This window comes from Natrix helvetica (genome assembly GCF_964273705.1).
Source record: "Natrix helvetica genome assembly, chromosome: 2".
In the NCBI taxonomy this organism is placed as follows: domain Eukaryota; kingdom Metazoa; phylum Chordata; class Lepidosauria; order Squamata; family Natricidae; genus Natrix; species Natrix helvetica.
This window is the reverse complement of record NC_138552.1, coordinates 270,627,211-270,648,529: the sequence shown is the minus strand read 5'-3', so window position 1 is coordinate 270,648,529 and position 21,319 is coordinate 270,627,211. Positions and strand designations below refer to the sequence as shown.

The following is a 21,319-nucleotide window of genomic DNA, read 5'->3' as shown; positions in this document are numbered from 1 at the left end:
AACCGCCAAACTGCCGATCTTTCTGATTTACAAACTCAGCGTCTTAGGCACCGAGTCACCGCATCCCTTTTAAATGATTGCACTGTTTATTAATTAGTGTATTGCATGGGTTTAATTATTTTAATGTTTTGTATTGTTCGCATTCTGTGTTTTTTGGTATTGTGTATGTTTTAACTGTAAGTTATCTGCAGTCACAAATATGAGATGGGCAGTTATATAAATTGAATGAATGAATAAACAAATAAATAAATGCTATCAGGTTAAGGACATTTAATCATTCATTATTTTCACAATCTCCATGACATCAGTTGAAAAAGACCAAGGCCAAATGCAACATATGAGAAGTAACCCTAACATTTCAAGTAATCTTTCCCATAACACTGCATATAGATGTTAAGGAACATTTATGAGAAGGAACAGTTCCCTGTAAAATTTCACACCCCAGAGGCTAAATAACATTCCACAAGTATTGCATCCTTGGTCCGCTCAAGAAAAAGGAAAGAAGAAAGTTAAGTCATCTTAAAGTTGACTGTTGATGACTTACACCAATACATATCCATCTACTGTTGCCTCCTGGGTTACTTTATGAACTTCTCAATCTAGTCTGTAGCCCTGGAATTCTCAACTTACTCCTTTAACCAAGTACTAAATGTGTTCAGTTTTCTAGTTCTGCCAGGATCACATTTTAGTTGCCACCTGCTACTATAATATCCCAAACCACAAGTACGTTCAGCAAAGCCAACTGGAATACAATCTCTCTATTACATTCCAACATAGGACCGCTACTGGGCAACAAGGCAGTTTCCATTCTTAAATTGGCCCTGAATCCAAATAAAAAGTTATGCAGATTTCACAATTCTTTAAAGAATTGTGCTTATTGTAAGCCTTTTTATATTTTGAGTGAATGTAAGATGTCTGGATCAACTTTTAATAATATAAAAATACAAACACTGGAAAGAGAGGTACTTTCCATTCCAACCTGTCTTTTGTCAGCAGCCACAGAGATGTTGTCTTCATAGAGGGCAGAAGACCTTCGGAAGTGGAGCCCTGACTTTGGAATATTTTTCCTCATGAAACTTGGCTGGCCCAGATATTAGGCTCATTTGTCCTTTATTTGATTGCTTCTTATTTATTGAGCCAGGAAACCAAAGCAACATAATTGTACTTCCTTCTCCAATTTTTCTAATGACAACCCTCAGAAGCAGACAACTGGCCAAAATCATCTAGTGGTTTCCATGGCTAACAGTAGACTCGTATCTATTTCTCCCAGGTACCAGTCCAGTATCTCACCCTTTATATCACATCAGCTTTCTGGCAGCAGCTCCAGAATAAATCCTATTTGTCAAGATTTCTGCCTCTCTGATTTATATTGATGGTATTTAATGCACTGGGATGAAGAATACTGTATAAAAGCAAATATATAAAAAGTTAGGTTGATGACACCCTTCCAATAAATCCTGCTTCTGCCAGCCTCTGTTCCTTTCCTGGATCTGTCTGAATCATAGCCTCAGCAGCCGTACTTGCAGGCAGTCTCCTAGGCAAACCTAATGGAATAAAGGGAGGGCAACCCTGTCAATCACAGGCCACACAGTGTAAGAGGTGGTGACTCACAGTGCCACTGAATGCTACTCGTTCAAGGCCCTACAGGTTTGTGGGCTGGAGTTTAATCTGAAGGACCCTGAACTGTGCCATATTCAGATACTTGGCTGGGAATCCCATTTCCATCATATCTCCTTATCTAGGCTGTATCCAGATTCCTGTACTAACAGCTTATTTCTCCAGCACCATTTCTGGACAGTACCAATTTAAAACAACTTCCTTTGGTTTAGATACACTGCATTCTGGGTCAGAACCCCACAATCTGAAGTTTGTACAGCGATTCCCTGCAATAGGTGCTTTTAGGTCTTTAATTTCTATTCTAGACATTCCATCTCCATGTGCATTTGAGGTTAATACAATGTTCCTCCCATCATGCTCCCTCTTAGCAAATCCTTTCAGCTACAATGCAACCTGACACAAACACATTCTCACAACCACTTTACCATGTCTCCAGCCCTCGAAGCAGTAACTGAGGTTGTTTTATGTTCCTCAAGGGACAAACGTCTAATTGATTCTCACAATCTGCATCCCCTGCTTTCAATTTACTGGTGTCATCGGAGAGCAAAGCAGGACAACTAGGTCAATACATAAATGCAGGCCTTACCCAAGATTTCCTTCATGTTTACACTGCATGTTGGATTCCATAATTGGCTCTACTTTGCCCATATGTCAGCAATCACAGAGTTGAAAACAAACTGCTTACTTCAAACACACCTTTCACCCAACACATGCTACTTTGCTGTGTGGTGCACTCATTTCCTTGCAAGGAAAGCACATATCAGTGCCAACTCCTACATTAGGATAAGCCTAATTATCCTCTTTTACTCTTTCACTAGCCTATAGTTCTCAACTCAGTCTGAGCGAAACAGGCTTATCTTCATAAATCTAATCTTTGCAAAGACATACTCTGATGGCTGAGATCTTCCTTCACTTTCCTGGCCTGCATGATTGACAATGGAACTTGTATGGCTTCATCCTGAAAGATCAACAGGCAGGTATTCTCACTCAACATGCTTGCCCTAAGCATGCTTAAAGGATGTTCGTTTCATCACACTTTTTCTTGTCTCTGAAGTATCAAACATGGATATAAAAAAACCCAAGTGCATCATCAACAAGTGTGGATTCTCTTCTTCCTCCTATTCTGCACCATCTGCTCTATAATTCTCACCAATTTAATGGATATGGAAATTAATTACAGCAGAAAGTTCCACCCCTAATATTTGGATTAAACAGGTGCCAATATTCAGCAGTTTAGTCAGAGCAATATGCAGATGGTGCACGTGCTATCTGTGCTGTACAATTTTGCACAGACAAGTAAATAAGTTCGGCAGCAATTCCCAATCATAAATTGGGCTCACAAAACATATTAAAACTCTTGACATGCTTAATTAAATCCAATTTATGTATTTATGGAACATTCTAAGCGCAAACAAATGAAGCATATTAATGTGACAACATAACCTGCTAAGGCAATTGTGGGATTCCCACACTATGTTGAGCCATAGAATACTTTATCCTGCTTAGCACGTTGTGTGAACCATAATCAACCTGAAGGAGACATGTGGGCCATCTAGCCATAGGAGAGAGGACCAGCAGTGACCCCAGCCTTCACCTGAAATTTCCTTACCTTGTGAGCATCGACTGTCTCCCGGTCTGCAGAAGGACTGCTGGTGTCAACTGGCCCATTAGATGGCATTGTGGGGAAACTGGGGCAGAGGCAGCTGCTACAAATATTTGCTTCTGGGGCTTAATTTACAGAAGATTCCAACTTTACTCCAAAGTGAAGAGGGATAATGGAAAAGCAGTCAAGGCAATCATCCAATGCCCCCCTCTGCTGATGGTACTGCTCTGGTTTTCCTGCCACCTGCAACAGGAAAAGAGAAAGACGAAGGTGAGGCCCAGGCACACAATGCATGCACGGAAAGTTACTTTTTTGAGGGCCTCTCCCCACTTGCAGGCAATCATTAACAAGCCACAGCCTTGACTCAGTCAAGCTGGGCCCCCGGTTCCTCAGCCCATGCAGTCTCAGCTCAGCAACAGAGAATACACCCTCCTCTTTCAACTTCCCCCAGTCCAGACACCTTCCCCCTCCCTCTGTAATTCCAACCACACTTCCCTTTCCCTGCACAGAAGCAGCACCTGTGGGCTACAGGGGATGTTACAAATCCAGAACAAGCTTTCTTGCTGCAGCCTCCTCGGGTGAGAACTCTTACAACCTCTTTTGAGAAACGAAGCTAGCGCCAACATGGTGGGAAGAAAGGGAAGAGGATAAAATGGGGTGGAACTGCACTCCAACAGAACTTTCATCTTGTGTGCCAGGTGGAAGCAGTGGAGCTTTGAGCAAGTCATTCTCCCCAGATCCCCGGCAAACAAGTACAAAAAGAGTCAGTGCACAAGATAGGTCAGTGCACAAGATAAGATAAGCTTATCACAGCACACATAAGAGGCCCTCAGTTTATGATGTCTTGTGGTAATTTTGCTTTTTGCCAAGCAAATTAAGCAATGGTCTAGTACCAAAGAGGCAACAATCTTGGCACAAGCCTCCAAGATCCCATCACACATAGACACTGGGCACTCTCTGCTGCAAGTAGTCCACTTTTATTGGAATCTGCCTGAGTTTAGATGCCTCCTGCCCCCTAAGAAAGTTCCTTTGATTTGACTGCCTCTGTGTAAATGGAGTTTCTGTCCTAAAACCTTTGCCGTATCGAAGACTCATCCTCACAGGCAACATGAACCTACAACCCTTCCTCCAACACTTCTGCAGCTAGTTATACCAACACCCAGTAATACAGAGATTAATATATTCATACACAGTGCTGGATGAAAATGAAATATGGCAAGTACTCCAACCTGCACTCATTGTTACTTAATACACTTAGATGCTATAAATTATCAAGGAAATTCCTCCTCTCTGAAATGCCATTGTGTGCAAACAGAACTGTAAGACTCAACATTTAATCAAAGGAAATGTTGAAGCCGCACAGGTGGTCCTTGACCTCTGCAATATTTACCTTTGCCTTCCCAGACTGCTCTTTAGCACATTTTCACAATGCGTCTACCTGACAGTACTATTTATAGGATCTATGAACATGGGCATCTGTGGTCCATGCTTAGCAGCCAGTTGCCTCCCAGCCAAAGCGGATGATGGGCAGGGAGGAAAGGAGGACACCTTATTACAAGAAAGAGAACAACACTAGCCAGTTTTCCCAGCCAAAGGATTTGTCTCTTCCCTCTAGGAGTCTATTTTAGTGGCATCTGAAACATGCTCTCTCTAAAACACACACAAATATGCCCACCTATGTGCACACACACTTGGTGTTTTCCAGGGTCCGTGGCATATTTTGCCTCTTCCTCCATGTGCCTATTCAATGCAAAAGATCAGCATGGTTCCCTCCCAACAATTACTTGTTATTATCAATTTTTTAAATTAATTTTTATCAAAATATAAGATACAAAGTAAACTAGAAACTAATGGAAAACTAGGGGAAGGAAAAAGGTAAAATGTGTGGTAGGAAGTGGGGAGGAAAAAAAAAGATGTTAACTTCAGACTCTCTTTGGCACAGTAGAAGTTAATAACATTACAACCTCATTTTTTTAATGCCTTAGTAGATACTAGCCACTTCTATAACAACAAACCTATCTAATCAACGAAAACAAAGTCAAAATGTCATCCCCCCCCTTATGAAATTCTACAATTCCCTAAATAAAAGTCTATATATATATATGCCCTCCATCCACCGAGCCATAGAAAGACCAAGGCAACCAAAGCTGCATTATTGCTGCAGTAAGAAACACAGCAGCAGTTAAGTCCTTCTATGCTACAGGAAAGGTCCAAAGAGAATAATCATTTACTCATCTACTGTTTTGAAAGTGCAACCCCTTTTTACAAAACAGGCATAAATGAAGAAGCAGCCCCTATCAGTTCTGGAGGACTTACTGTACCGTTCCCCCTCCCTCAGCCCAATTGCCATCCTAGTGAAAATGTACAGATTTCCCCCTCCCCCCCTCCCCAACTGGAAAAAGCAGCAGAGCTGCATACTGATCTCCACCCAACAAGAGGTGCTAAAAATAATCAGGCGCAAAGCAATCCCGTAAAGGAAGGGACGGCTGGACAGAAGAGGTCAGGGTCCACCCAAAAACTCTTCCCAGAAAACCCTTCTGTGGGCCCTGCTGCCAACCACCCATTAGCAAGGAAGGAGATGCTTGCTGCCCCCTCCTATAGCTGCCCTTCAAGTAGCATTGGAGCTGATAGCAAGCCTCAAAAATCTTACCACGCTTCTTTCTCTTCTCTGCTCCTTGCTCTTCTGCAGTGCGGTATTCTTCAAGAATCTAACAACAGTTCTGTCATAAGCCCCCTCTTGCCTAGCCATGGTCTTCTTCCCACTCCTGCTCACTCACCAGAACCCACTCACCGGAGCCCGCATAAGAGGAGGGGCTGATGCCCAGACAGCTCAGCTTAGTGAGCTGGAGTAGGGAAGGGCTCCTTCACCGCACGACTTGCTCCCACACAGAAGACACCTTGCCAATCACTTCAAAGCAGGCTCTAAGGACATGGAAGGGGCATGCAGGAGGAGCATGCCCAGCTGTTCTAGCTGCAGAGGCTGCACAAGGCTAGTTATTTTTATCAGCCACATGGAAAGCAGAAAGTGCTTGACAGGCCCTTGCACCTGCTAGCTCCCCCCCCCCCCCCAACTGCTCTCTGGTAGCCAACTAATGCAGAGAGGCTCAAAAGCAAGGCAACTGATCATTCGGGTTCCACTGGGAGAGCCTACTAAGAACTTTGCCCATGGAATGCAGAACAAGTGACATTTTTTAGTACTTAAACAGAGTTTGTTTAATACACTGAAATGCCTTCTCATAGGTAAGCCAGCATACTCAATGGGGTACTGTGGTGAGACAGTGCAGAAGAATGCAGCTTTGGGATACGTCCAGTGCCTGAGTGCCTGTGATTGCAGATTGAAATCATGTACCTGCTCCTTCCATTCAATGAATTAATAATGGCGTTTTCACATTCTACTATTGTTTGCGACTGAATAGCACCACGGAAGTCAGAAAGTGAGGAAAATGTTCAAGCAGAGGCACGTTTTCTTCTTCGGTGATGATCATGCTACTATGCACTGACGTTTCAATGGGAATGTTTCTATGCAAGTCTACTTGCTTTTATAATTTAGAGAGGCCAGTTTTATTTCAGCTGGTTAAAAATCCGTTTTGCAGATGCAATCTATTTTATAAATTGAATTAGGCTTCCCACTGGAAAGTATGCATTAAATTGAAGCCATTCTTATTCTACTTCTAATAAGTGAAATATTCATTACAGCTGTTTGGTGAGAGTTACAGGGTTATCGTTACTGTTATTGTGCATCTACAGGTATGGGCATGCTTTCAAGCACAGCACAAAGTCAAAATGAGCATCTGCACTTGGTAGATTGCTTAGTCTAAAACAGCAAGGCAAAATGGATGCTGGGGTAGGCAACCCCCCGCTCCTTGGATTCAGCACCCTTACTGGAAACATGAAAAACTAGGATTTTGAGATCCCTGTAGGAGAGATAATGGTGGCAAAAAACCCACATCTGATAGCAGCTTTTTTGGCTAACAAATGCTATTAAAATGCATTAAATCATCAGATGCAGAGGTGCTGCTCACAAACATTTATGCCTCTCTAAGTTGAAAAAAATGCTACCAGACTCCTTCTCGGTTCTTGAGGTAATGCTTGAAAACAAAACAGACACAAGATCCCCTTAAGTCACCCAATGGCTGTGCAAAGGAGCAAAAAATAGTGGCACCAGCAATCCATTGCAAGAAACAAATTAAAGTTGTCTGTTGCAACTTTGGCATTGAAGCAAACATGATTTCAATCCTGCTGAGCTGACAAGACAGGTTCAAACAGGGGCCAACCCTTATCACTTCCCTTCAGCTCTGAAAATTTGGAAGCAACTAAAGACCTAAAGATTCCTTTTAGCTATGGTGTCATACTTCGTCTTTTCAAACTCCATTCTCTTTTTAAAGCCATCACACCAAGTGTGTAACACGTTTTATGGCAGTGTAGAATATATTGTTAATTGTATGAAGGGTGGAGAAGTACTCCTTCTTTTGACCCGTCATAAATCTGTTGCCACTTCATCAAGACTTGAAAAAGAAGCACTCAACCCAAGGGACCTCTCCCAAATTATCTAGTGCAGCCACATATCTTCAACCAGTCTTGATTTTACGGTCTTCATATGTGTATCCGGTAACAAATAGCTTTTCAAGCCACAAATGGACCCAGAATATGCCCAGCTGTGCTAATCCATCTCCACAAGCAGAAAAGTGCAAAAGTTCTGAGTACCAGGAACACCAAATTGGCCTTTTAAAAAAAAAAATCAATTTCTGATGGGATTACATATACAAATGTTCAGGTTGTGGTTGGCATTTAATTCCCTCAACCTTTTCTATTGGCCATGGTTTAACAAACGGGGCAGATTTAAAAATATTTGCGGGACAAAAATGTTATTGTTCAACGTTCATTGATACAATCTGTAAGCTCCCTATGAAAGCATTTGGTTTAAACATTTTGAAAACTTGGAACTTGTTCCATATGCTATTCTTACTTTTCTTTTTACCATTTGAGCTAGTTTTTAAAACATTATCATTTTGATCTAGAAAGAGTGCAGAGAAGAGCAAGAAAGATGATTAGGGGACTGGAGACTAAAACATATGAGGAACGGTTGCAGGAACTGGTTATGTCTAGTTTAATTAAAAGAAGGACATGGGGAGACATGATAGCATTGTTCCAATATCTCAGGGGTTGCCACAAAGAAGAGGGAGTCAAACTATTCTCCAAGGCACCTGAGGGTAGAACAAGAAGCAATGGGTGGGAACTAATCAAGGAGAGAAGCAACTTAGAACTGAGAAGAAACTACCTGACAGCTAGAACAATTAATCAGTGGAACAGCTTGCCTCCAGAAGTTGTGAATACCCCAACACTGCAAGTCTTTGAGAAGATGTTGGATAGCATTTGTCTGAAACAGCATAGGGTTTCCTGCCTAAGCAGGGGATTGGACTAGAAGACCTCCAAGGTCCCTTCCAACTCTGCTATTGTATTATTGTATTGTATTGATCTGTTTCTTGATCTCCCTTTCAAGGAAACAGTCAGGATATGAAAACTTTATCCTAATAGATGGGGAGATATGCAGACAAATATGAAAGAAATGAAATCACAGTTTAAAAACTAAGACATGCCAGAAGTCCAGGGCTGCATCTTCTATAGCCACCCACTCTTGTAGCCTTTTGTTTCCTTCACCGTCTCTCCCACCTTTCAAATTTTAGAATAAGCAAGGGGATTTAAATCACATTAAATGTTACATATGCTACAACCACCACATTTTACTGCAAGATCCGTGTCAAAACACACCCTATCCAGTATATGCCAAATCCAAATCATGTGTGCTCCACAGGTCATTTTCCTTGTTAGGCTTTTGAAAGTCACAAATGGGGTAGATTTATCCAGGCCTAGCTCAACGGTTCTGCCCACACTGGCAAAGAACCATTTCCACACAGGCCATTTGGGAAAAGAGCCCTTTGTTTTGTTTTTCGAATTTAGAAACCGCCCATCTCCCTCACAGTGGGATGACTCCACAGGTTGCAGAAGTACATTGGGCTGTAAAGGATGTTTATGCACTCCGTAATTAGGCCCAACAGGATTTGAGCATGCTGCATCCCCTGGGAACCTGAGCTGAATGTTATTTTTTAAAAGGGGGGGGGGGAAATACATCAGAGTAGCAGCAGCATGAAGCCAGATCCTTGAGCAGAGAGGTATGAGGTACCAAAAAGATAGCCATGTTAGGCACCCATGTGTTTTCTCAGGCAGCTTTTTCACTTACCTTGTAAAGAAACAGCAAAGGCAGTGAGATATTTTTTAAAAAAAATATGCTGCAAACAGAAGCTGGAGTTTTCCCTGGCAGCTTGATTCACCAAATTGCCTCTGGACCGCACAAGAGGACAGAGATGTGTTAAATCTCCTCAATAAAGTAACACCAATGAAAGAGAGAGGAGGAGGAAAATCAGACTGCTGAAGCCCACAACCCCTGGAAAGAGTCTGAACCAGAAGGAAAAGCCATATAATTCCCTTCTTGTTCAGGGTTTCAAAGGGAGGGAAAAGGGGTTTTTTTCCCCCATCCTCCAGAAACTGTCACTTATCACACACTATATAAAAAAAGAACTTCTATCCTTGAAGATGACAGGATGCAGAAAATGTGAACCAGAGAGGACCATGTAAGCAGCAGCAAAACTTTACAAAAAAGCAGGGAAGTAAAAAGGTCTCATGAATGAAGGCGAATATGTATGTCCCAAGATAATGTTGCAGGATGGCCCAGAATGATTAGAGAGAAGTACCCTGAGGATGGGCTCCATCACGAGTCCAAAAGCTCGGAAGACTAAACCTGTGGTCCCGGTGACTGGCCCAGATGGGATCCTGCTAAAAAGGTTTCATTTCCCTTCTCCATTCAATTCCACTTCCTGCCAATTTCTCCTGTTCCTGTTGGAGGGTACAGCTACATCATGACACGTGGTCCTTTTTATATGCAAAGGAAATGAGTGGGCATCAACTTTGTATTTCTGCAATTGGAGTGATCAATTAGATATATGATGCTCTTGAAATGGACTTCACTTTGAGAACCCAGAATCAACTGCCAATTGTTTTCAAATTCAGAAGTAAATTTATTTTCGGATGTAAAACTCTGTAGGATAAGTACGTCTCTCAGAGGAAGCCAGGAACCATGGCTCCTTCAGCTCCACTCAAAAGCAAAACAGCACAAGGACAAAACCATAGGGAGCAAGGGCCCTGTGGACCATTGCAAGAAACAGGCGTAGCTGCTTTATGGAAGGCAACATGTAGACTTCACATGGCAAAGTAACAAATTTGTGGAACTTCTTTTCATAGAACGTGAAGGTTGCTAGTGGTAAGCATGGACAAGTGCTAGACAAAAGTAAAAGAGTAGGAGCAGAACCAACTGACTTCACATAATTCATCCATAAGACATACTCCATGTACACTTTTTATCTGTATAGTTGAACAATTAAGAAGCCTATCCCAGTTCATCCTCTTTTCATCCCAGCATAGACTGAGGATCACAAAATCATCCGGAGGAAGAGCAGTGATAATTCTGAGGATTGAGAACAAGCATAGATTGACTTGTCCTGCAAGAGAGTGACTCACAACTCAACAAAAGAAAGCCCACTCAAATGTCTGGCTTGCCAGTAAAGAGTAGGAAAACTGTCTGCTGATAGACAAAAGGCAGCCATTCATCCTGACGCAGAGAACAGGTAAAACAAAGCGGAAGTGACTCTCCTACAGCATATCATGTGCTGTGAAAAGCCACTGCCTGTATTTTAAAAGATGACCCATTATTGCAGCTCAGTCTTTCTTTCCCCTCCTGCTTTCATGAGTCAGAGATGAATATCTCCCACTGAGAAGGAAAATATACGGAGCTCCCATATCACAGTGCTGAAGAGCCAGCCGCAGCAATTCAGAGGAAGTACAGGAGTCACATACCTTCGTCCACAGGCAGTGATGAAGAAAATTCTATCAGTGGAGCCTCCCCCCCCTCCACTCAATTCTCCCATGAGCAGTTTTGTCAAGCTAAGGGGCATCGTTACCTTCAACTTGCTGAGTATGAGACCTGCCCAAGGCAAGACCAATATGAAAGGGAGGTAGTGTCACACAAGCCTCTGGGATGAGAGACACACAACCATCTTGTTATTGCTCCTGATGTGTACGTGTAATAAATTTACAGCTACAACAAATTAAAAATGTTGACTCCATCCTGTGAAACAAATTTGATTAACTGTAATTATCTGTGATCTACTACTCAGACAAACATCCCAAAGGCTGTATATCCCCTTCGGGTACAAAAAACCCTACCTTTGCAATGTGGTTCCCTCTCACCAAATAAGACAGTGCCCCCCAAATTAGTAGAATCCCCCCCCCAATAAAAAGGCAGGCAGAGTTTTCTGGAGATGTAGCAACGTATTGGGTGGGTGGCAGAAAAAAGAGCCCGGCAGAGACAAGTTGAGCATATTGCAGCAAGCTACTTTTTCTCAAAATAATAAAACGTGTATTGTGATAACACACAAGATCTGTCCTGTTATATGTTCATTCTCAATATTGCAAAACAAGTACAAAAGGAATAGGGTTTGTGTTGTTGTGTCGCAACACACATTTCATTTTTTGCCTCTATGACTTGGCAGCAAGTCAAGTTACTCCTCCAGCATGATACACACCATATTTTCAGAAAGTCTGGGAATGGTGAAGACAAGACACATGCATGCGCATACTTCTTCATACCCAAATTGCCCCTAGAAGCATCTGCTCCCAAGTACTGAAGAGTAACAATGGCAATTGTAACTATAAAATTTCTGAGGAAAACTTAAGGCACAGGGCTTTTGTTTACTGTTATATTTTTTTAATGGGTTTTTAAAATTCATTGGCATTGTAAGTCACCCAGAATTGCTTAAGATGGGCAGTCAAATACATACATACATACATACATACATACATGCATGCATGTCTTTCCAAACCTTGTAGGAAAATGCTTGAGAATGTATAAGCCTCTGTTTGTCCCCCTTCATTTATTTTCATCGTATTTGTGTTTCATGTAGGAAAAAAGGAGTTTTCCTACTGCAGCTTCCAAAAAGGAACATCCGGCACTCCAAATAACAATGTGGGTCATGGCATTTCTGAAGCAAAGTTTTCTAATGGTATAGTCAAAGATTCCAATGTATACACCGAGCAAACTTTATATAAACTCATTTGATTAATGACATTTGCACATCTTCTATTTACCGTTGTTCCTGTATTGTTCATGCAAAAGTGTATGCATGCATGCATTAGAGTATCCAGCCAGACCGAAAACGTGAGGTTTGAATTGATTAATTCCAAAATCAAATCAGGTACTTCATCAAACATAGATTTAAAGTACGGGACAGCATAATTTTGTTCTCTGCCCACTTGCGTGATGTAATGTTCCGGTCTCCATTTTAAATAATGTGCTGGATAAACATTTATTAGTTTGTTATTCTCATAAGAAAGTACTAACTATTACGATCAAGAAATTATATTAGAATTACAGGATAAACAATTTAAATGGAAATTAAATGACTAAGAAACTAGTTAGTAAGTCATACCCAGATGTTAAATTATCTTGTCCAGATCTTGCCCTAAAATTGGTGCAAATCAAGTTTCAGTTGGAGTTCTGTATGTTCATTTCCCTTCCAGCAATGTGACCATAAGATTAATCTTAATCATCAGACTGAATTTGTTGCAAGCAGGTGTTTACATCAGATTTTTAGATTTTGTTAGAGATGATGCCAAACTGTACTCTGCCCTCAGCACAATTTTTTTTTATTTGGAAGTAAAGAAAAAATAAAACCTATCTGAAAGAATAAATGGCTTCTCCATGACATCATCATGAAATGTGGAAATGTAAAGGTCTCACTAGGACTGACATCCTAACTACAAACATCCTTTGATCCCTGAGTCAATTTCCTTGCTCTGTATACTACTCCAAATTCAGTTCCAATAGAAGAGAACATCCATAGTTCAGGGTTGAGTTATGTACTTCTTGGCGCTCTCTGAACTTGTTTGTTTGCAAACATGCCATTACCCATCTAGGGATCATCATCTCTTTTGCAACTTCAGCCCAGAATGCCTCCAGTCCTTTCTCAAGGCCGACTGCTCTGGATGGGAAGAAGTCAGAGACAGAGCAGGGCAAACAACTTCCTTGTCACAAGTGGAAAGGTCAGGAGATCTGTGCACTGGTCATAGCCTGTCTACCCACTGCCTACTTGGGGCTGAGAAACATTCTGTAAAGATTTGTGAAAATATTCTAACCTCCACCAACAAACACACATAACACACACACACACACACACACACACACACTTTTCAGATGAGATCTATTTTGAGTGAACTTCACAGTAAAAATAACCAAGCAGGCAATGCCTGTAAGGGCTAAAGGCACATATTGTTCACGACACTGGATAATTCTGCATGTTCTCCCATGAAAAGACTGACATCCCTGGGGGCCTCAATCATTGTAAGCCACTGGAGGAAGAGAGAAATGTAGCTTTCGCCCTCCAAGTTTGCAAGGCAGAACTGAAACGTAGCAGTTTGCCAAGTTTCTAAATGCAAACATTCCTTTTGTATATCTCTCCCCCCCCTTGCCCCTCCCCTTTCTCGTGACAATCAAATTCGGTTCCCTCTGAAACACGAAGAAATTTAGAGATTATCTAACTAAGAGGCAGCCTCACCCCAGAATCTAATCCTGCTTTCCTTAAAGGGATGGAGATAGAAAGCCCCTCTCCCAACTCTTCACCAGAGTTATTCTAGACAAGCCACATCATTTATCCCCTCAAATGATTTTAGACATCTAATTGGAAAGAAAAAAAGACTCCCGCAAGGATGTTTCCAGCTGACCCAGCACGTGAAGGGTTATTGAGTACATTCCCCCTCGCTAAAAGCCCCAACTCACAAAAGGTCATCCCCTCTCCCCTTATTGTCCGGACCTTTCAAAAGCACTGGGCCTGAATAATTGGCTCTGAGGTATCTAGCGATAAACTACCGTCATTCCAAACTAGGAAGGAAGGAAGCTCAAGATAGGTAGGCAGAGATGACAGACCTTTCCCAGTCACGTCAGGCGTGGCAAAAGAGCCACCAGGCAGCAAATTTGGGGGGTTTCCACCAGGAACAGGAATAGGTCTATGTACAGGCTGTTGGTATTAAGAAAGTCACAAATAGCATACATAAAGCAATAAATGTTATTTTACTCTGTGCATGGAGCAAACATGTGCTTTAGAAGTTGGCCAACATAATACAGACAAAGCAAAATCCAGATAATTTAGACCAGTGGTTCCCAATGTGGGGTCCATGCCCCACAAGGGGGCAATTTGATTTTTAATGGGGGCAATCTGAACCTTGTTTAAACCAAGTTAATGGCTTTTAGGCTTCCTCTGCATGAGTAGAGTTCACTTTTTGAGTAAAGTAAGAATTATATGTCACAGGGGGGCATCAGGATTTTAGAGATGCTTAGGTGGGGCATGGCCAAAAAAAGGTTGGGAACTGCTGATTTAGACTAATCCATCCACAATTGCCTTCCATTCTGGAACAGCTGTACCAAAACAACATGCTCTGGATCCATGCACTAGCCAAACAGTCATGCTCTATGCACAGAAGGAGCATGTGTGCCATAATCTGTGTACAGACCAATCTATACTGCCTCATTCATGCATGGATCCATACGTAACACCCATTATACTACTTTGTTTCAGAGTAAGCATTATGTAGACTGCAGAAAGAGAATAAAGTAAACCCAAAGAAATAAAAGCATGAGATAAGAAAAAAGGAAATATAGCTAAACCTAGTTGACACCAGTATCATTCACCGTATATTTTCATACATTTTAGTCCTTGAAAGCCATTGTTGTTTCCACCACATCTATACATCATTTCCTATACTCTTTGTGGTTCTTTAAATTTGGAACTTTTCTTTCTCAGAATCTCACCAACTTCATCTAACTACAGTTTTCTTTCAATCTTCCACTTTATTGTCACTCTTTCCGCCCATGTTTTACAACACGACCCTGATTCATTCTCTTTAATGGTCAAACCCTCTCAGTGTATATTTTTTGTATTCAATCCACATTCATTCAGCATCCACACATCATGACTGTACCTCTTTTTGTTTCATCATACAGCATTTTTAATGTTTATGTTTTTCCTGACATTCAGTTTTAACTTCCAAATAACCAACTAGGCAGGAGCACATTCTAATATATAGTCATTTCCATTTCTTTTGACAAATTTCATTCCTAACCACATATTACCTTATTTCTCTAAATTAGCACAGGTGAACAATATACAAAAAATCCATCTACTTTTTCCTCATCCTTCTATAACTTGCAATCATTCACTCCTTTTTCCTTGTCAAACCCAGCTACCTTGATCTTTGATATATTAATTTTAGATCCATTATTCTCATTGCATTCTACAATCTATTCGATATTCTCTGTGAATCTGGTTCACCGGTTGTCAGTCAACAGAGTGTCACAATTTGCATAGAAATGTATATCCTTTCACATTAAAAAAACAACACATCCCTAGAGTAACAACAAATATTCCTTACACAATTATCCATAAATGGATAATTCAATTGGAGGTGCTTTTTTAACCTTCTTTGCTCTTCCATTTTCAGAGCAATTTTTAAACTTTTCATCAAATAATTGTTTTGCTTCTTTTAATGTTGACTGTTACTTGCTCTCTTGGTAATTATCTTTCTCTCATCTCATTTTCGCAATAGTATCTTACATTCATTTTTTCCTCATCCACAGTCTCTTTTACTTCATCTTTGCACCCAGCATGTTTTTTTCACATTTTCCATTAATGTAACTACACATTTAGGTGGCTTGCTGTAATATACCGGTAGCTCTTTTAATTCTGTTATAAGCAGCTTCCCCATCTACCTTCCATTCATTTTAATTGAAAAAGTAATCTATCTTCTACTAATTTTTATATAGGACTCATACTTTTTCCCTAAAATCCCACTTTTACTGTGTTTCTTTTCCTCCATGACAATTTCCCCCCAATATCTGCTGCTGAACACTATCAAAATGTCCTCTATTCAAAACTCATCATTCTTGTATCCTCCAGTAATTCTCTCAGTCATTCATCATACACAATCTAATACATCATGCTTTTAGATTTATGTTCATTCCTTTGCCATGTGTGTACATGAATAGATTTATGCACACACCATAAGCGTATATTCACCAGTCACCATTCTCAGGTTGATGAATAGTCAAATCATTTTTCTGTACTGTCTCGTCTCATTCCCTCCCACCCACCCATTCATATCACCTAACAGAATAATATTTTCTCCTGAACTGCTTTCATTCAGAAACTCATCTCTAACTCTTCCATTATCACCACTCACTGGAGTGTAACAGTATAACAAATCTATGAATTCCTGCTTTCAAATAAACAACTTAATCACACCAATTCACATTTTATGACTTATGTTAACCCAGTCATAATTCAACCCACTTTACTTCTCGGCATGAATCATCCACTCCAGTCCACAAGATGATCACCTTCATTCAGATTTATTATTTATTTATGCATTATATTCTTTCCCATTCTCTTAGTTTCAATGGCATATAATTCGTTTTTCTTTTGCTTCATTCATTCTTTCATAGGGTTTAACATTTACTGCTCTTATATTCCAAGTTGCAATTTTCCATATGGCATGATCATCACTTGAGGGACCCTGTTGACCAAAGCCATGATACAAATTAGGTCAATTAGCTTTGATCAATTGAGGTCTTCACATAATGCTGTTTAACTAAGTTACACCGGCCTTAGTCTTACCTGTGCCACATACAACATCCTCTGTTAATGGTAAAGAGTGTGCCGGTTAGTTTTGATACATTTTGACCAGTGTGAGTAACCAGAGCCCAGTATTACTCCAAATATGCTCACGGTATTTCTATACAAAATGAGATATCTAATCTAAAGACAACCTTGCAAGACAACATTCTGTTGCCCACATCCCGCCAATTTGGGAGTATTGCAGTGTAGTGCCATATCTGCAGAACAGTTTGTATAATATCTTAAAAACAATGGCAAAAATGGACACTTGAGCATCAAATGTGTTCAACTGATGGGAATGCTAGAAAATGAGCATGCCACAGTAGCTTCGACCTGAGCCTTCCAGCTGCTCCTGGTGGGGCAGATTCCCCAAGACCTGCTCTTTTCTATGGGGAGATCATCTGGAGTTTGCCAGATCATCACGGCATAAGAAACATGATGGGGGGAGAGGGGGGAACAGGGTCTCCCCTCTGGAGCTAATCACAACTTGAGCTGAAAGGGAGATGGTTGCACCACCAGAGATCAAGCAAAGGGATCTCAGAAGAAGCAACAGTTCAGGGTCTCCTCCCCACAGTTGGGGCCTCAGCCACATTTTCCCCAACTCTGAACGACCCTCCCACTTGATGATGATGATGATGATGATGATGATGATGATGAAGAAGAAGAAGAAGAAGAAGCACATCCCCCTGCACCAGGTCCTATAGTACACATTCCCTTCCTTGACCCTTCTTTTACTCTTCTCTACACCTGGCCCCGTTTCAATGGGTCAGCTAGTGCAGGGCAGGCGATGGAACACCCCCACCCCCACTCAGCCCTGGAAGGGAGGAGGAGACATCGCGGAGGGAGGAGGAGCCAGGAGCCTGGCATCGTGCCAGTCTGAAGCTGCGAAGCACGCAAGGAAAGGAGGGGGGTGGTACTGGCAGTGGCAGACATGGAAAACTGGCGGGAGGGGCCGCTGCGCTGGGAGGGGGGGAGGAAGCACACCCAGGAGGCCCCTGCCCACCTCACGTATCTGTTTTGCTAGGGGAAAAAATGAGCCCGGCAGAGAGAGACCCCCCCTCCCGCCTCGGCTTGCCCTTCACCGGCAACACTGCAAAGCTTTCAAGGACACAGCTGCGCCCCCCCCCGCGCCCCCCGCCCAGAACAGTGACAGCCAGCGCCTCCAACCCCCAACCCCCCACCCCCGCCTCCGAAACTGCACCAAGCAACGCAGCTTCCCGCTACTGGACAGGCCGCTCAAGGGAGGGCTTGGGGAGGGGGTTCTGGGGGGGGGGTTGAATGCAAAGTGCCTGGAAAGCAAGCGCCTCTGCTCTCTGTGAATCATTGCCTCCCCATTTCACAAACGGGAGGGGGAGGGCAGAGACTTAAGCCAGCGAAGGGTAGCAGAAGAGGCTGCATCGTCGCACCAGCCTCCGCCCTCCCCCCCCTCCTCTGTGCCCGGTCCCAGCTCTACAGGTGTGCGCGCGGAGAAGCAGGGCGATGCCCCCAATGCCCAGCCGTGCCCCGCAGAGCCTCCGGCGGATCCCTCCCGCCAGCCCCGCAGAATCTCTCCTTGCCTGTTCCGCTTCCCTTTAAAAAAACGATTTTTTTAAAAAAAAAATCCCGATCGCGCAATGCCTCCCTTGGCGCAGGGATTAACGGGGGGGATGACACGGGGGCCCCCTCCGGTCATGCCAGGCTGCCATTTTTGCCGCTTCGCCCTCCTCCGTTCGCCAGAGAGCGCAAAAGCATTCCGCTTTGCAGGAGAATTTCCTTACAGGGGAGGGGAGGGGGGGAATGGAAAACCCCGGCAGCTTCCCCCACCCCGATCTTTGCGCGTGTCTCTTTTGTGCTTGCAAACACACACACACACCGCTGCATCTTTGCAAAATAAATAAATAATTAACGCCGTAGAGCAGGCTCGGGCGAGACACGTCTGCAAGAAAAGAAAAAATAATAATAAAAGCTCCCCCCCACCCCATGCGCACGTATATTTACAGACAGGCACACACACACACTCGAATGCATGCATGCATGCGTATGTACACACACACACACACACACACACACACAAACACGCAAACATTGCAAAGCCTGCCTGCACAAACGCGCTTGGGGGCAGCGCAGTCGCACTCTCCCCACCCCCGCCAAGCCGTTTTCCTCTCCCCCTCTTCAAGGTACGTGAAGTTCAAGTTCGCCGAAATCCAGGGGGGTGGGGGGAGTATTTATGGCTGGGCCAATCCTTGCGGGGGAGGGGTCACCCCTGTCATCTCTCTTTTCCCCCTCCTCGCTTTTCCTGATCTGGTGCCAAGAGTGAGAGTCTCCCTCAAACTTGAAGGGGGGCGCGGGGGGGGATAGGAGAGGTGCTGAAGCCGTGCCAGCAACTCCCCCCCCCCCAGTTCAGAAAGGCGAAATGTCTGTGCATGAAAGGAAATGCAACAAGCGCCCGGTAGGGGAGGATTGCAGCTGCAATTTTGGCATGCCTGTAAAAAAAAAACACAAGCGGGGAGAAGGGGGGGGGGAGAGAAACATCCGCCAGCCTCCCTGCACCAGCCTCTCATGTCAAAGCCGATTACCCTCCCCGGGGCGGAAATACGGGAGGGCATGATGACCCTCCGTGCAAAGTGTCATCGGCACCCCCGGCCTGCTCGGGGTTTTACCTTGAACCCCGGTGTTCCTCCTGCAGCTGCTGCTTCCTTCCCGGGAGGGGGGGATCCTCCTCCTCCTCCTCCTCTTTCCGCGCTCCTTGCCTTGCCCAGCCTGTGGAGGAGGCCTCGCCCGCCGATTCCACTGCAGCAAGAATCGGATCCGACCGGCTCGGATCGGACGCACTCGGCCCGCAGGGCCACTGGAGAACGAGAGAGGGAGCTCGGGAGTACCCGCTGCGAGACAGGCAGACAGGCCAGCCAAAGCCGGCCGGCCCGGTCCTAGCGCTAGCAAGGCTCTCTCTGGTGTTCCCCTGCTGCCAAAGAACGCGCCGAGGCCCTGAGCAAAAGCTCTGCTTCCTACGAGGCGGCAGCCTCTGTCATTGCTCCGAGAGTCGCCACCAGTTGCTGCCCAGATCTTAAGGGCTGCTGGCCTGTTTTCGGACAAAGGAGTTCTTACTGACTGATTGGCAAAGGAGGACTGTCATCCTAGTACAGGTGCCAAAAGAATTGCTCATAAATAAAACCCTTTGAGAGAGAGAGAGAGAGAAATAAAGGAGTCTTCCTTTCATCCAGATCTATTGCTACATGGTTTAAGTCTGTTGTAAAGCTGCCAAACCGCACACTTCGAAATTAGGGGAAATATCACCTTTTGGTTACTAATTGATTACCATTTGTTTCCGAGAAACACCCCAGTGGATACCAGTCCTTTCAGAGTTCATTGGAAAAGCCAACTGAGATCTTGCTCTTCATTTTGTTTGCTTTGCAATGCATCAAATATGACATTTTTTTGCTGCCAGAGACCTCGTGTGGAGTTCCACAAGTTACAATTTGTGTGACATAATCCTTAAAATAATTTTAACGGATTTAACAGATTGAGTTGGAAGGGACCTTGTAGGTCATCTAGTTCAACCCCCACCCCACCCCCGCCCAAGCAGGAAACCCTACACCAGTGATGGCGAACCTTTTGTGGCTCGTCTGCCAAAAGCAGGGGGAGCACAGGGAGGTCGTGCGGGGTCTTCAGGCGGCTTCCCTGATGGCTCTGGAGGGCAAAAAATGACTCTACGAGCAACCTGGAAGTGACTTCCAGTTTCCTTGTAGGGTCGTTTTTTGCCCTCCAGAGTCATCAGGGAAGCCTCCTGAAGGCTCCGGAGGGCTAAAACCGGCCCTACAGGCAACCCAAAAATGACTTCCGGTTTCCTTGTAGGGTTGTTTTTTCCCCTCCGGAGTCATCAGGGAAGGCTCCTGAAGCCTCCAGAGGGCAAAAAATGGTCTCAAAAGAAGGCACGCTGGCCAGCTGACAGAGTAATGTGTCGTGTGCCCTGACAAATGATTCCACGTACCACCTGTGGTACGTGTGCCATAGGTTCACCATCACGGCCCTACACCATTTCTGATAGATGGCAGTCCAGTCTTTTCTTGAAAGCTTCCAGTGATGAAGTTTCCACAACTACTGAAGGAAAGCTGTTCCTTTGGTTGATTGCTCACTGCCAGAAAATTTCTCCTTATTTTTAGGTTGAATCTCTCCTTGATCAGTTTCCATCCAATATTCCTTGTCTGGCCTTGAGGGGTTTGGAAAATAACTTAACCTCCTCCTCCTCTGTGGTAGCCCTCAAATATTGGAACACTGTTATCATATCTCTGCTGGTCCTTCTCTTCACTAGACTAGCCATGCCCAGTTCCTGTAACCTTTCTTCGTA

The 21,319-nt window shown here is 43.5% G+C and overlaps 1 protein-coding gene across 3 annotated transcripts in view; it reads right to left on the bottom strand.

Moving 5' to 3' along the window:
- DNMT3A (DNA methyltransferase 3 alpha) overlaps positions 1 to 19,758 on the bottom strand; it is a 118,349-nt gene extending 98,591 nt beyond the window's left edge. For all 3 annotated transcript variants that reach the window (XM_081943956.1, XM_081943958.1, XM_081943957.1), the window contains exons 1-2: positions 19,635 to 19,758; positions 3,227 to 3,463 (exon numbers count right to left, since the gene is read on the bottom strand). In XM_081943956.1, the coding sequence (XP_081800082.1) occupies positions 3,227 to 3,295 (69 nt within the window). In that variant the 5' untranslated portion in view covers positions 3,296 to 3,463; positions 19,635 to 19,758. The remainder of the gene's footprint in view (positions 1 to 3,226; positions 3,464 to 19,634) is intronic.
- Positions 19,759 to 21,319: the final 1,561 nt, after the last annotated feature.